At 33.6% G+C, this 17,617-nt stretch overlaps 1 protein-coding gene across 1 annotated transcript in view; it reads left to right on the top strand.

Annotated features, from left to right (window-relative positions):
• The window catches only part of LOC103508571 (orexin receptor type 2-like), a 60,863-nt gene that overhangs the window by 36,922 nt on the left and 6,324 nt on the right, over nucleotides 1-17,617 (top strand). Inside the window, exons 3-4 of the mRNA XM_008473127.3 lie at nucleotides 5,892-6,149; nucleotides 8,746-8,761. Of these exons, the coding sequence (XP_008471349.3) occupies nucleotides 5,892-6,149; nucleotides 8,746-8,761 (274 nt within the window). The remainder of the gene's footprint in view (nucleotides 1-5,891; nucleotides 6,150-8,745; nucleotides 8,762-17,617) is intronic.

The raw sequence follows: 17,617 nt of genomic DNA, 5'->3' as shown, positions 1-17,617 counted from the left end.
GACTTCTTAGTCTCTTTCGAGCAGGATAAATAAGGTATAATTTATTTTGTCCTACTTTAAATAATTATGAGTGCCAGCCAGGCTCGATCGACTTTGGTCGACTGACGGTAATATCCCATCATAATACATAATTATCACACAAACTCATAAGATAACCAGTGTGATCATGCATAGGGCAAAGGAAGCTAAGATAATGGGGCTTTGGGGATTTCCAAGAAGAATTTCTATATTTCTTGCTCCTGTCTACTTTTTGTTCCTCCCTTGGCTACATCTGGGGAATTGTGCAAAAGAACATAAATTTTTCCTTTTAAAAATGAGAAGTAAAAAAAGAGGTTTTTGTTGGCTCTTCTTGTTCCCATTCTTTTTTCTATAGTGTAACCACTACTGGTATATGGAATTAGCTCGTGGGATACCTATTTAGCACGAGTAAAACTTGTTTACTTTACTATGATAGTAATCGATAAGTCTCCGTTTTTACTCCACTTCATCAAATGAGATAGACAGTTTTATGTTGTGATAAAGTAGTGTCTTAACTTTTACCTATAGAACAGTATTCTACCTATACAATACGAGTATAACCCCCTACCTACATACCTATGCGATTAACTGAAATTAATTCAAAAGTAATAATTAAAAATCCAAACTTTTTTAATAAATAAATCTAATAATTATGTTTAAAAGTTAATTGAGTGGGTTATTTGACCACTGCAAGAGTAGAATATGTAATTAATCTAACCTATCAAATGCAATACAAACAGTCGGATGTTATTTAGCTACGAGTTACGTAATTATCCTGAAATTTTCAAACATAATAATCAGGGGTACACATTACAACCTTTTACTCTGGCTTAAATACGGGTAGATATAAAATCAAATATTTGCGGAAATTTGAGACAAAGGGCTTTTGAGATAAAGAGACTTTTCAGTCTCACTCTAACAGTATAAATTAAAAAGGTCGATGGTCTGGGCTAGACTCAATGGTCCATGGTCTCGGTGAGAAGTAAAAAAAGAGGTTTTTGTTGGCTCTTCTTGTTCCCATTCTTTTTTCTATAGTGTAACCACTACTGGTATATGGAATTAGCATGAGTATATTTAGCACGAGTAAAACTTGTTTACTTTACTATGATAGTAATCGATAAGTCTCCGTTTTTCCTCCACTTCATCAAAAATGAGATAGACAGTTTTATGTTGTGATAAAGTACTGTCTTAACTTTTACCTAACAGTATTCTACCTATACAATACGAGTATAAACCCCTACCTACATACCTATGAGATTAACTGAAGTTAATTCAAAAGTAATAATTAAAAATCCAAACTTTTTTTAATAAATAGAACTAATAATTATGTTTAAAAGTTAATCGAGTGGGTTATTTGACCACTGCAAGAGTAGAATATGTAATTAATCTAACCTATCAAACGCAATACAAACATTCGGATGTTATTTAGCTACGAGTTACGTAATTATCCCGAAATTTTCAAACATAATAATCAGGGGTACACATTACAACCTTTTACTCTGGCTTAAATACGGGTAGATATAAAATCAAATATTTGCGGAAATTTGAGACGAAGGGGCTTGAGGTAAAGAGACTTTTCAGTCTCACTCTAACAGTATAAAAAAAGGTCGATGGTCTAGGCTAGACTCAATGGTCCATGGTCTCGACTAGGTCAATGGTCCATTGTCTATGGTCCTAGTTATGGATACTCCCTAAGTTTTGAACTTTTTGAAATTCTTTTCCTCCTCCAATGCGCAACACTATAATGGTAGCTTAAAAGTTACTTATCTCAAATCTAAAGTTTCTCATAACTCCCTTAACTCGGTGAAACTTTCATCACAATCTATTTTTTGATAAAGTTTCATCCACTCTCTCGGGGAAACGATTCTTGTAAGGTATCTCAAAAGTCTTTAGATACGAAATGGTTAATATCAACTGTTACAGTTGTCACCTTTAAACTGTGGTTATCTTCTCAAAAGCATTTCCAATTTTGAAGGGAGTTCACAATGTATACTTACCTGAAGATCTGTAGAAACTTACAGAATACACCCTGCTTTTCAATATTATTAAACTCTCGATCCAAAGTAATATTACAAAAACTTATATATTTCTAAAATTTCATTTTGTTTTCAAGGGAAAATAAAACGAATAAAGAGATGAGTTTAGTTTGGAAATACTTTCTTATCATCATTAATCACAATCTATTTTTTGATAAAGTTTCATCCACTCTCTCGGGGAAACGATTCTTGTAAGGTATCTCAAAAGTCTTTAGATACGAAATAGTTAATATCAACTGTTACAGTTGTCACCTTTAAACTGTGGTTAGGTTATCTTCTCAAAAGCATTTCCAATTTTGAAGGGAGTTCACAATGTATACATGAAGATCTGTAGAAACTTACAGAATACACCCTGCTTTTCAATATTATTAAACTCTCGATCCAAAGTAATATTACAAAAACTTATATATTTCTAAAATTTCATTTTGTTTTCAAGGGAAAATAAAACGAATAAAGAGTGAGTTTAGTTTGGAAATACTTTCTTATCATCATTATATATATATAAAAAAAAACTATGATTCAACCTTGCCTGTCTTTCAAAATTTTTCTATATTCTATTCTTAATACCTATCAAAAGCATATTAATATTATCTCTTAATGTTCAATTAGACATTTAGGGATTAAACATTTTACAAGGAAGTTGATGAGTTACAAATAAATTAATTTAAAAGCAATAGTGATCAGCACCTCTTATGTCATCATCATCATGTACTAAAGGAACTGCCTTGTCGTTGTAGTCAATCTGATCTGTCTAGAGCTGATCTCTTGAGTTGACTGTAGGAGTTGCAGTCCATGAGTTTCATGATGTCTTCGAAGTAGGACTTCCTGGGTCTTCCTCTCGGTCTTCTTCCTTCTACTTTCCCTTCCAGTATATTAGTGATGAAAAAGCAGAAAGTAGAAGGAAGAAGACCGAGAGGAAGACCCAGGAAGTCCTACTTCGAAGACATCATGAAACTCATGGACTGCAACTCCTACAGTCAACTCAAGAGATCAGCTCTAGACAGATCAGATTGGCTGCAACGACAAGGCAGTGCCTTTAGTACATGATGATGATGATGATGATGATGATGATGATGATGAGAGAAAGAGAGAGAGAGGGAGGGAGAGAGAGATAGAAGAAATAAGAAAAAGTTCCTTAAGGCTATAATTTTGACTCTGATTTTTTGAAAAAGGAAGGCCGCCCATTTTTTGGAAAGTAAGAGGTGAGGAGGAGGAGGTGGAGGGGGGGTTGGAGTTTTTTTTTGACTCTTTAAATCATCTCAAAATTTCCCGAAAAATGAGAGAGAAAACATAACTCTTCCCGTGGCTTCAAATTTTACTTCCTCTCCTCCTCTTTCTTCTTCTTCTTTTACTTTCATCAACTCTTTATCCTCTTAGTTCTCTCTTTCCCTCTTCTTCTTTTCCTTTTTTTGTCCTCCTACCTCTTTCTCCTCGTTCGCCTACTCCTACGTAATTATGTACCTACCTTTCTATCCTCGATTTTCTTCTCCCTCTCCTCTTCCTCCTTTTTTAGTCCGTCCTTCCTTTATTATTACGATAGTAATAAAAAAAAGGTAGGTATAGTGGACGGGCTATTGTATTCGCTTCGGTGTCGTCAGTCTGTCACTCTGTCTGTCCCCATAGAAGGACTTATCCAAACCTGGTCGACCTATTATATCAAATTAAAGGTCTTTTACCATAGAACCTAATACAGGTAAAATCTTGACTTGTGCTACAGTAAAACGCTTTAACTAAACCTGTAGACTGTAGTCCTCGGTCTACAGCGTGGAGATCCAGGGTTAGAAATAGAAACTCATGCAGGTAAAATGTTACAACACCATGACTTAGCTACGTCTTCATAATTTTCTTTTATTGTCCAGGATGTGTTTACTTTTGTCAGTCGTTCTTGTTGTGACAATTTTGACATACTTGAGAATGAACTCTTTTTTCCTCTGATAGAAAGAGAGAAAGAGAGAGAGAGAGAGAGGGGGGGTCAAGAAGAAGGAAGTAAAGGTATTTCAAAGTATCTAAAGGTAGACGAAATTTCCTTCAAAGTGAGTTTTCGAGAGTGAGAGTTCCGAATTAAACTTCCCCATATTCCCACGTTACCCACGTAGTAAACAAGTCATCAATTATATGATTTCCGAAAACCAGGATGAAAACAATACTTTATATTTACTTGTAATTCTACAATATTATACTGCTGTGAATATTAATAATAATCGGATTTCAACAGAAGTTAAACTACCACCACTATTGCTAAGCGAAAAATGATATTAAAAGATATAGCATGGCTATGTTGTATAGAATATGTAGAGAGAAATATTTTACAATACCCACACGAAGGTTCTTAAAATAGAGATAATGAGTAGGTATAGGTATACACTATATTATTATATTGCTCCATTGGCAAATTTTCAAGTAAAAACTTCGCTCCATCTGTAAGTAATAGTTTTGTTTGGAAAACTTTATCCGGGATAAGGATTCCTTATTAGAAAATAGAATGGAAGGGTAAGGGATTGAAAGTTTTTCCTAGTACTATATTATGCACAATTGGCTAGGTACAATGGATTACTATCCAATATTTACAAATCCAATATTTACTCATACTGTCCCTTTGAAAGAGAGTAAACACGATGTAATTTTATTGTAAATTCTCTACCCTTTCATAGTAACCATCAGCACATAACTTGTAACATTTCCACAATGGATGAAAGTTTCATTTTTATCTTCTTTTTTTATCTTTTGTCACGTCAGCTTACCCCTCATCCTCTAGGTCTCCTCATTCTTCATATATCTTCTTCATTTCACTCTTACTCTCCACAGAAAAAAAAAGAAAACATTCTCCTCCATGTCTAAAAGGCGTAGTAAGTGAATTTGTGGAAAACGTCCACTTTGTTAACCCAGTTTAGGATGTGTTTCTGGTAGACCATGACAAACCGGACATGCTTGAAACTTCCTGGTTACTGCCTTTTTTCCCCCCTTAGAATTTTCTTCATTTTCTGAGGATTTTTTACAGACTCCTATAAGTATAAGATTAGTATAAGTAATGCTTTATTTAGACTGCCAGCAACTTTTGTTGGATTGAACTTTTTCTGGGGAGGAGGGTTATGAAATCTGAATCAATACACTAGATTTACATGGTACACAATTTCAAAATTAAGCGAGTCGTGAAAATAAAACTTTTCATATTTATGAATACAATGTAATACTGAGTACCTACTCCAAGACTGAGTCGAATTTTTGAATGACATTTCGAGAAGCGTAAAAATTTGGAAGTTTGCTCATACTGTAGTATTCTATCTTATTGTCTCGTCATGAGAACTTTTGAGATTTATTGTCAGATTTTATAGAGACTAAATAAACACAGAGGCTAAATTTCATCACTGCACATGATGAGTAGATGAGATCATGGCTGCTTTCCTGAAAGAAACTTAGTACTCCACATTCAGCAATATTTTGACGTCACATTGGTATAAGCAGGGCCATCGGCTTTAATAACCTCCCTATGTGACGACCATGTCTAAAAGGCGTAGTAAGTGAATTTGTGGAAAACGTCCACTTTGTTAACCCAGTTTAGGATGTGTTTCTGGTAGACCATGACAGACCGGACATGCTTGAAACTTCCTGGTTACTGCCTTTTTTTTCCCCATAGAATTTTCTTCATTTTCTGAGGATTTTTTTACAGACTCCTATAAGTATAAGATTAGTATAAGTAATGCTTTATTTAGACTGCCATATTAGAACAAGTTGTTCCATTATACCAACAGTTTAATAGAGCACGTCTTTATTGATATAATTTTGTTTCTCACACTTTGAGTTCTCCCACTCAACGAAAACTCTTTTCCCTTGTTCCAGATCTTCCCGAACTGATTTTCCTCAACATCCAGGATACTCTGGAGATCAAGAACATAATCTACTTCGACACCTGCGTCCCGACTTGGGGTCCAGATTACGAATCCATCTTCCAGGGAGCCAAATTCATTCTCCTCTATTTCCTCCCTCTCGGGTTGATGTCGATTGCTTACTATCAGATTGTCAAAGTCCTCTGGAGGTCGGACAACATTCCGGGCCATTCCGAGGTTGTGCATCTCAACGATAAGTTTCATCCGGAAGGTAAGTTACATTAATTTATTTAGAGTGGATTTCACCAATATTTTTTCAGTCCCTAGAAGGCCTGTTAAGTTCCATTTGATTTGTATAGGCTTTGTTGAGCAAACAGCCTGTTAGGGGCAAAAAAAATAAATAAAATAAAATAATAAATAAATAAATAAAGTTGATGAAACCAATCATTAACAACTATTTATTAGTTTATTTCACAGAATCACACATGGTATACAAATTTGTATGCTTCCTAAGATGTTTTTGGAATATACAAATAAATTAATTAAAAAATAGGTACTCTTTGGTTATATTCGTAGAGGAGAGCCAGGCCTTTTGTGAATGGATTTCAATTAATGAAGTTTTCGAAGGGATAGGTGACGTTCAAAAAGGAACCTTTAATAAAGTGGATTTTAAAACTTTTTCTTTGTAATTTTCGTCTATTTTAAAAAAAGGTTTAAACTCCCTTTTTTTTCTCTCATAAAAAATAAATAAATAAAATAAAATAATAAATAAATAAAATAAAATAAATAAAGTTGATGAAACCAATCATTAACTATTCATTAGTTTATTTCACAGATTCACACATGGTATACAAATTTGTATGCTTCCCAAGATGTTTTTGGGATATACAAATAAATAAATTAAAAAATAGGTTGTACTCTTTGGTTATATTCGTAGAGGAGAGCCAGGCCATTTGTGAATGGATTTCAGTTAATGAAGTTTTCGAAGGGATAGGTGACGTTCAAAAAGGAACCTTTAATAAAGTGGATTTTAAAACTTTTTCTTTGTAATTTTCGTCTATTTTAAAAAAGGTTTAAACTCCCTTTTTTCTCTCATACGGATTTCACATTTACCTTGGCCTTGGTTGGGACTGTAGGTTAAAAAGGCACTTTTCTGTACTATTCTTACCGTATAAACAGAGTATGATAATAATCCCTTTTCCTATTTATCTACCTCTCTGTTTATTTACCCACTTATAACATGACTACATTGAATACGGAACCTCTTCTATTCTTCTTTCTTTGTCCTTTCCGTTCTACTTTCTTATCAGCACTTCTTTAGAACCTTCTGATTCAGTAGGGAAAATGTAGGTAAAAAAAGGGAAAAAATAGAGAGGAGCTTCCACCCGAATTTGCTTTCCGAAATTCAGAGATAAAATTTCCAGAGTAACCAACCACAACCAAAAATTTATATATAAAAAAAAAATATAAAAGACTTCAGAAAATAGAAAAGAATATGAACAGGAAGAAAGAGGAAAAAAACAGGATATTGTGTGAAAAAAAAAGAGGAGCACAAAGAGAAAAACGTTGTTTAGGGGAGATAAGAAAGATAAAGGAACGAAGACAAAATGAAAATAGGAAAAGAATTTGCCAGGCCATATCAGCAAGAAGCCATGATTTGGGTCGCTTCAGTGCTTTGACAGGAACAGATTTTTGGACTCTAAAATCTATCCAAAATTAATCGATCTAAAATAAAATAAAAAAACTATTCGCGTATGTGTCATTGTGTCATATTTGGACTTTATAAAAAGGAAACTTAAATTTCAAACTCATTTCATCGGAAATTTCCCGAAGAAAGGTAATTTTTTAAGAGTAGATCAAACTCCAGAGTTTAAATAAATAAATATTTGTCTTGAATAATAATAATAATAAATAAAATCCAGCTTGGACCAGGTAAATTGGTTCATTTCCCTTGAATGCATTTTATATAATAATATAAAATTACATACCTACTGAGGTAAACATTTATTTATTTCACACCTCGTAGATTTTAATTCACCCTCATTTGACAAATAGGTATGTTTAGTAAATAAATAAAAAGTCCCCTTACTGCTGTTAACCGACAGAACAGAAGATGCCTAAGCAGCAACTTTAGAAGAATGTTCTTATCTTGCAAATGCAAACACAACACCCTATAATACGCTAGGCATAGTGTGAGTTACCGACCTTGTAAATATCAGCCTATCTCGGTAGAGACACTTTTTCCCAGGAAACCTATATTATCAGGTGAAACCTTTGCAAAGCTATTACTGAGAATAAACCACAGTGCTAACGATCTCAAAGGTTACCTAGTTATAAAAGGTTAGTAGGTCGTAAAAGAAAGTAGTCAATATTTTCATCACTTCAACTCAACCTAATAAAAAGGAATTTTAACAGTAAAAGCAATTTTAATTTAAATGCTTGTCACAAAATATGTCGTTCCCCACTTCACGACTAAGTAACAAATTGTATGAATGCCGCGTAACTATTTGAGTATGCAATGTGCAACACACAAAGAATTGGTGGAGACGCCGCAAACACCTATACTTTCTTATCACTTAGGTATTATTAGTAAAGGACTTCATCATTCCTAAAACACCATTGGAATGGGAAGAAGGCCTTTTCAAACATTTCTGAAATACCTAAGGGTACCATAAAAACACCTGATTTTAAAACGTGTCCAATACCCAGTCTAAAAAGTTGTGAATATTAAATAATTACCTCAATTGAAAAGCACTGCATATTACTTTGTTCAATTCGAGTTTGATGGGAAAAAATCTTCGCTGCCATGGAAGAAAGAGGTTGGGTTACCATCATTAACTTTCATGTTTCGTATCGTTTTATGCGAGAAAAATTGCGCGCTAGGTAAGTGCTGACTAAAGATTACTTCTCGTGTGATATTTGCTAGTTTACAGGGTTCTGAGAGTGTAATTTCATATGAATTTAGAAGATATTGTTGTGTTCCGTCATTTTGCCATAATTTCCTGACTAGCTAAGAACGCAAGTTCCGGTCTTATCCGAGACAAAAGAATTTATTCTAGAATTCTTAGAAGAAACAAAGAATTAGCCGATTTTTTTTTTTATATTAGGTATTTATTTTTATTTATTTATTTATTTTTTTTACTGCAAGACTATGTTGTAAATTTAATACCGAGAAATAAAAGAAATGAATCTAATTTCCCGCCTTTACGTAAAAAAAAACACTAAATAATAATTCCGACGTTGAAAGATTAACCCGATAATGATAATGGCTTTTGCTGGCATGTTTTATCGAAAAATAAAACTCGCGGGAAGGGAAGATTTTTCGCAATTTTAACAACAAAGCCCGGTCAGAAAAAAATAACCCGATAATGATAATGGCTTTTGCTGGCATGTTTTATCGAAAAATAAAACTCGCGGGAAGGGAAGATTTTTCGCAATTTTAACAATAAAGCCCGGTCAGAAAAAATTCTTTTCATAGAATCGATTTAACCCTTTAACTACGGTGAAACATAAAAAGTTTACAACGCTGCAACCCATGTTGGCGAAACGTTTACCTAGATTCTTATAAGCTCAACCCATATTTTGTGGCTGTTGCCCCTACAATTAAGCCTCAGAGTGAGCTTTTAGTGTATGGAGTTAAGCTATCAACGTTTACAACCTAAGTTATTTGTGAAAATTTTGTGCGATGATGTACAGGAAGAAGAAAACTGTGAAAGGGCTGAAAAAAGTGCTGCCAAGTGAGGTAATGAAAGGGAAAATTGATGTATTTGTGCGATGATGTACAGGAAGAAGAAAACTGTGAAAGGGCTGAAAAAAGTGCTGCCAAGTGAGGTAATGAAAGGGAAAATTGATGTGAAAGTCTGAGAGAAAAATTGATTGACATATTCGAACTGTGGAAGATATGGAAAGATAGACTCAACAGTTTTTCCTATTTGGCATTATTTCAGCACATTATTGAATGCTGATAGATTTGAAGTGTGAATTAGGGAAAGAGGAATGCTAGGCGACATATTCGAACTGTGGAAGATATGGAAAGATAGACTCAACAGTTTTTCCTATTTGGCATTATTTCAGCACATTATTGAATGCTGATGGATTTGAAGTGTGAATTAGGGAAAGAGGAACGCTAGGAGAGATTTACATGACATTTGAATTATTATCTGTGGGAATTAGAAATACATTATTACAATCCAAATTATCCAATAATAACACAAATTATGATGATTTGATGATAATATTCTTATAATTAAATAGTCTGTGGGAATTAGAAATACATTATTACAATCCAAATTATCCAATAATAACACAAATTATGATGATTTGATGATAATATTCTTATAATAATAGTGCTTTTTTATACGAATAGGACTAAATTTTCCCTTAATCCCTGCAGTGGACTACCACAATTTTATCATTCTGGTAAAATTTTGATTTTAATGTTGGCATTCGATCAAAAAAATGCCTATAGATGTCCTCTAGGATAGATGGATAGATAAAGGTCAAGGTTTTGTACCTTGCGATATATAGAAAGGATGAGTTTTCGAGAGTGAGAGTTCCGAATTAAACTTCCCCATATTCCCACGTTACCCACGTAGTAAACAAGTCATCAATTATATGATTTCCGAAAACCAGGATGAAAACAATACTTTATATTTACTTGTAATTCTACAATATTATACTGCTGATAATTCCCGAAGAAAGGTAATTTTTTAAGAGTAGATCAAACTCCAGAGTTTAAATAAATAAATATTTGTCTTGAATAATAATAATAATAAATAAAATCCAGCTTGGACCAGGTAAATTGGTTCATTTCCCTTGAATGCATTTTATATAATAATATAAAATTACATACCTACTGAGGTAAACATTTATTTATTTCACACCTCGTAGATTTTAATTCACCCTCATTTGACAAATAGGTATGTTTAGTAAATAAATAAAAAGTCCCCTTACTGCTGTTAACCGACAGAACAGAAGATGCCTAAGCAGCAACTTTAGAAGAATGTTCTTATCTTGCAAATGCAAACACAACACCCTATAATACGCTAGGCATAGTGTGAGTTACCGACCTTGTAAATATCAGCCTATCTCGGTAGAGACACTTTTTCCCAGGAAACCTATATTATCAGGTGACACCTTTGCAAAGCAATTACTGAGAATAAACCACAGTGCTAACGATCTCAAAGGTTACCTAGTTCTAAAAGGTTAGGTGCTAGGCATAGTGTGAGTTACCGACCTTGTAAATATCAGCCTATCTCGGTAGAGACACTTTTTCCCAGGAAACCTATATTATCAGGTGAAACCTTTGCAAAGCTATTACTGAGAATAAACCACAGTGCTAACGATCTCAAAGGTTACCTAGTTATAAAAGGTTAGTAGGTCGTAAAAGAAAGTAGTCAATATTTTCATCACTTCAACTCAACCTAATAAAAAGGAATTTTAACAGTAAAAGCAATTTTAATTTAAATGCTTGTCACAAAATATGTCGTTCCCCACTTCACGACAAAGTAACAAATTGTATGAATGCCGTGTAACTATTTGAGTATGCAATGTGCAACACACAAAGAATTGGTGGAGACGCCGCAAACACCTATACTTTCTTATCACTTAGGTATTATTAGTAAAGGACTTCATCATTCCTAAAACACCATTGGAATGGGAAAAAGGCCTTTTCAACCATTTCTGAAATACCTAAGGGTACAATAAAAACACCTGATTTTAAAACGTCTCCAATACCCAGTCTAAAAAGTTGTGCATATTAAATAATTACCTCATTTGAAAAGCACTGCATATTACTTTGTTCAATTCGAGTTTGATGGGAAAAAATCTTCGCTGCCATGGAAGAAAGAGGTTGGGTTACCATCATTAACTTTCATGTTTCGTATCGTTTTATGCGGGAAAAATTGCGCGCTAGGTAAGTGCTGACTAAAGATTACTTCTTGTGTGATATTTGCTAGTTTACAGGGTTCTGAGAGTGTAATAATAATTGAAATTCATTTCATATGAAATTTAGAAACGATATTGTTGTGCTTCCCGTCATTTTGCCATAATCCTGACAGCTAACAGAACGCAAGTTCCGTAGTTTATCGAGACAAAAGAATTTATTCTAGAATTCTTAGAAAAAAACAAAGAATTAGGCGACCACCGAGATCTACCCTCTTTCCCTACCCGACGCTCTTCCGATCTATTATTTTTTTTTTTACTGCAAGACTATGTTGTAAATTTAATACCGAAAAAAAAAAAGAAATGAATCTAATTTCCCGCCTTTACGTAAAAAAAAACACTAAATAATAATTCCGACGTTGAAAGATTAACCCGATAATGATAATGGCTTTTGCTGGCATGTTTTATCGAAAAATAAAACTCGCGGGAAGGGAAGATTTTTCGCAATTTTAACAACAAAGCCCGGTCAGAAAAAAATCTTTTCATAGAATCGATTTAACCCTTTAACTACGGTGAAACATAAAAAGTTTACAACGCTGCAACCCATGTTGGCGAAACGTTTACCTAGATTCTTATAAGCTCAACCCATATTTTGTGGCTGTTGCCCCTACAATTAAGCCTCAGAGTGAGCTTTTAGTGTATGGAGTTAAGCTATCAACGTTTACAACCTAAGTTATTTGTGAAAATTTTGTGCGATGATGTACAGGAAGAAGAAAACTGTGAAAGGGCTGAAAAAAGTGCTGCCAAGTGAGGTAATGAAAGGGAAAATTGATGTGAAAGTCTGAGAGAAAAATTGATTGACATATTCGAACTGTGGAAGATATGGAAAGATAGACTCAACAGTTTTTCCTATTTGGCATTATTTCAGCACATTATTGAATGCTGATAGATTTGAAGTGTGAATTAGGGAAAGAGGAATGCTAGGCGAGATTTACATGACATTTGAATTATTATCTGTGGGAATTAGAAATACATTATTACAATCCAAATTATCCAATAATAACACAAATTATGATGATTTGATGATAATATTCTTATAATTAAATAGTAGTGCTTTTTTATACGAATAGGACTAAATTTTCCCTTAATCCCTGCAGTGGACTACCACAATTTTATCATTCTGGTAAAATTTTGATTTTAATGTTGGCATTCGATCAAAAAAATGCCTATAGATGTCCTCTAGGATAGATGGATAGATAAAGGTCAAGGTTTTGTACCTTGCGATATATAGAAAGGAAAAAATCTTTCATGGAAAAGAAAGAAACTTTTATAAATTTTATCTATCAGTACATCTTTTAACCCAAGCTTTATGAGGTTATGATTATAGCCTATCCTCTTTCATCCTATACTTAGGTCAATGAATAATACAATCAATAGTTTATGTATTCAAAAAAAAAGCCTTATTAGACTGCAAAATAAAAATAGAGTATAATAATATAATTTATACTAGTACAAGCAGAGTTCCTAGTACTGACCTATACAAAGTAATGTTGTTTAGATTACAAAGTAATGTTACAAATACCAGAATTTCCGTTCGTACTCGTTTTAAATTGAAATTTAAACTACAAAAAACCGCCTGAAGACAACTAATCGAATGAAATACTCCCAGAAATTTCGACGAGTTTGAAGAGCGCTATCTTGTTAATTACATAAATGAAAATTAAATAAAAACCACAACACTCATCAACTTTTGTTGGATTGAACTTTTTCTGGGGAGGAGGGTTATGAAATCTGAATCAATACACTAGATTTACATGGTACACAATTTCAAAGTTAAGCGAGTCGTGAAAATAAAACTTTTCATATTTATGAATACAATGTACTGAGTACCTACTCCAAGACTGAGTCGAATTTTTGAATGAAATTTCGAGAAGCGTAAACATTTTGAAGTTTGCTTATACTGTAGTATTCCATCTTATTGTCTCCTCATGAGAACTTTTGAGATTTATTGTCAGATTTTATAGAGACTAAATAAACACAGAGGCTAAATTTCATCACTGCACATGGTGAGTAGATGAGATCATGGCTGCTTTCCTGAAAGAAACTTAGTACTCCACATTCAGTAATATTTTGACGTCACATTGGTATAAGCAGGGCCATCGGCTTTAATAACCTCCCTATGTGACGGTCAAAAAAATGCCTATAGATGTCCTCTAGGATAGATGGATAGATAAAGGTCAAGGTTTTGTACCTTGCGATATATAGAAAGGAAAAAATCTTTCATGGAAAAGAAAGAAACTTTTATAAATTTTATCTATCAGTACATCTTTTAACCCAAGCTTTATGAGGTTATGATTATAGCCTATCCTCTTTCATCCTATACTTAGGTCAATGAATAATACAATCAATGGTTTATGTATTCGAAAAAAAACCTTATTAGACTGCAAAATAAAAATAGAGTATAATAATATAATTTATACTAGTACAAGCAGAGTTCCTAGTACTGACCTATACAAAGTAATGTTGTTTAGATTACAAAGTAATGTTACAAATACCAGAATTTCCGTTCTTACTCGTTTTAAATTGAAATTTAAACTACAAAAAACCGCCTGAAGACAACTAATCGAATGAAATACTCCCAGAAATTTCGACGAGTTTGAAGAGCGCTATCTTGTTAATTACATAAATGAAAATTAAATAAAAACCACAACACTCATCAACTTTTGTTGGATTGAACTTTTTCTGGGGAGGAGGGTTATGAAATCTGAATCAATACACTAGATTTACATGGTACACAATTTCAAAGTTAAGCGAGTCGTGAAAATAAAACTTTTCATATTTATGAATACAATGTACTGAGTACCTACTCCAAGACTGAGTCGAATTTTTGAATGAAATTTCGAGAAGCGTAAACATTTTGAAGTTTGCTTATACTGTAGTATTCTATCTTATTGTCTCCTCATGAGAACTTTTGAGATTTATTGTCAAATTTTATAGAGACTAAATAGACACAGAGGCTAAATTTCATCACTGCACATGAGTAGATGAGATCATGGCTGCTTTCCTGAAAGAAACTTAGTACTCCACATTCAGCAATATTTTGACGTCACATTGGTACAAGTAGAGCCATCGGCTTTAACAACCTCCCCATGTGACGGCGACCTGGTTAAATCTTTTGTGACTTAGACATCACGACATCGACTGGAAAGGTATTCCAATGTTTTCAAAGGTTCTCCTCATTAGGTATGTCATAACTTTTGTGAAAGTGCAAAATGAAAAGTGTGAACTTCACCGCAAATTTGTTCATACATAGTGTTCTTATTGAAAGAAAGGGCAAACTACTGGAATTTGCATAAATTAAATAAATGTTGGAGGATGTGACTCAGACATCACAACATCGACTGGAAAGGTATTCCAATGTTTTCAAAGGTTCTCCTCATTAGGTATGTCATAACTTTTGTGAATGTGCAAAATGAAAAGTGTGAACTTCACAGCAAATTTGTTCATACAAAGTGTTCTTATTGAAAGAAAGGGCAAACTACTGGAATTTGCATAAATTAAATAAATGTTGGAGGAAAAAAAGCTCCCTAGTGTTTGTATTAGCTTTTTCTTCAAGTTGTACCCAAAGTAAAGTTAAGGTGAAAATCTAAATTATTATTTACCTCTTATATTTGCGAAAGAACTTACTGTCCCCTGACATTACTTTTTTTCGAATAAATTCTCTTTATACTTGATTTTTCAAGTACCTACTTGGAAAGTACGAGGTACCCTAGAATATTTATTTTTTTTTACCTTATTTACAGTTAATAGGTCTGCAACGTCGCTGCTTTCAGCTTTTTTTATAGGTACCAATTAGACCTATAACTATGAGATACCTAATTGTTGGTAGGTAGCACTTAGGATCATCTTAATTGTCTCTGATATCCATGTATATCCTATTAGGTTCCTAGAGCAAGCTTACATAGGATAAAAGTTTCTGTTACAATAGATAAAAGAATGCAATTTTAAGATTGCACATTGGAAGTACCTAAGTACTTTTATTACACAATCTGCAATCTGACTATTTATTTGAATCCAATATTATTATTATTTTAAGGAGAAGAAAAAAGAACAGAAGAAGAAGAAGAAGAAGAAGAAAGAAAACCGTTTTGAAAGCCATAAAATCCCCAAGAACGGAATAATAACTTACTGTATTGAAGATTTTTCTCTTCGAATTTTTATAGAAAATATTTTCATTTTTTTTTTTTTAACGTTTTTATATTTCACGGAATAACGGAATAATAACTTACTGTATTGAAGATTTTTCTCTTCGAATTTTTATAGAAAATATTTATTTATTTATTTTTTTTTTTTTAACGTTTTTATATTTCATGGAATATTGTTCACACTTTTTTATGGCTCTCATCGGTATGACGGAAGACTGGAAATATCACATAGGTACAATAGTACGATAGATAGGAGATTTCATAGAGTTTTCTATACAAAACGTCTGGTTTGTTTTATGAAAAATGTGATAAATACAAGAGTATGTACCTAGTATGTATTTTCCTCTTTTTTTTCTATTATTACCTACATTATCAATAATTCAATCTCATTTCAAACACTGATACTAGGTACAATAGTACGATAGATAGGAGATTTCATGGAGTTTTCTATACAAAACGTCTGGTTTGTTTTATGAAAAATGTGATAAATACAACAGTATGTACCTAGTATGTATTTTCCTCTTTTTTTTTCTATTATTACATTATCAATAATTCAATCTCATTTCAAACTCTGATATCTACTTTTCTACTTACACGTGGGGATATCAGATTTATGTATATGAAGACTGCAACGATGGTGTACTTAAACCAAAGCACTCATAGTATTTCTAATCATAAATGTGTGCTAAGTGACACTAGACTACCAATACGAGTATTAGGGGAATAAATTTCGTCGTATAATATTACCATTTTGGATATACTTAGACGACCGTGACAGTGAGCATGAAAATAAAACACGTGCTGGAACTAAAACGGTTTTTTGTTTTGTTTTGCTTGTTTGTTTTTTTGAGGTTTCGATAGAGTTTTTCCCTCTTACAATTCCAAAAGACCGTTTTGTATTGTTTCTATGAGCACAGTGATAATAAAATTGGAGTAAAAATTAAATTTAATCTCAAACATGAATTATTTATTGATGATGAATTGGAAGCCCCTTCTCAATTTTTATGGATATCATAGAATTACTAAGTGCCTCCTTAAGAAATTTATTCATTTCTACAATCTTTCGTTTTACACTGGTAATGCCGTCACTTGTCGCTACTCATGTTACCCAATTGTCCTCATGAGACGGAGTGCACCCCGTATAATAAGCGCAGAGCTGAATTAAACTTCGACACCGTCGGGAATCGACTTCGAGTCTTCCGGTGAAGCTTAGTGTGATACCCGGGCTATTGATGTAGGTAAAGAAAGTTTAGCCAAGTGGAAAAGGAAAGAGAGAGAGAGGGAGGGAGAGAAAGAAAGAGAGAGAGAGGGAGGAAGAGAAAGAAAGAGAGAGAGAGAGGGAGAGAAAGAAAGAGAGAGAGAAAGAGAGAGAGATAGACAGGGAGAACGACGACCAGAGACCGAAGACGATACACACACGCGGAGAGATGCAGAGAGAGCAGAGAGAGACGAGAGAAGAGACGAGAAGAGAGACGGAAGGAAGACAGAGCAAACGAACAACACGCACGCACACACGCAGCAACAACGCAGCAGAAGAGCATAGACAAGGCGAGAGAAGAGCGAAGAGGAAGAGAAAGACTAGAGGAAGAGAGAGGAGAGGAAGAGAAAATAGACACCACGAGAACGACGAGACACGAGGAACACAAGGGGC

The sequence above is a fragment of the Diaphorina citri genome, unplaced genomic scaffold, assembly GCF_000475195.1.
Source record: "Diaphorina citri unplaced genomic scaffold, Diaci psyllid genome assembly version 1.1 scaffold410, whole genome shotgun sequence".
NCBI classification, from domain to species: domain Eukaryota; kingdom Metazoa; phylum Arthropoda; class Insecta; order Hemiptera; family Psyllidae; genus Diaphorina; species Diaphorina citri.
The sequence above is the reverse complement of the archived record's forward strand: the minus strand, read 5'-3'. Positions and strand labels throughout refer to the sequence as shown.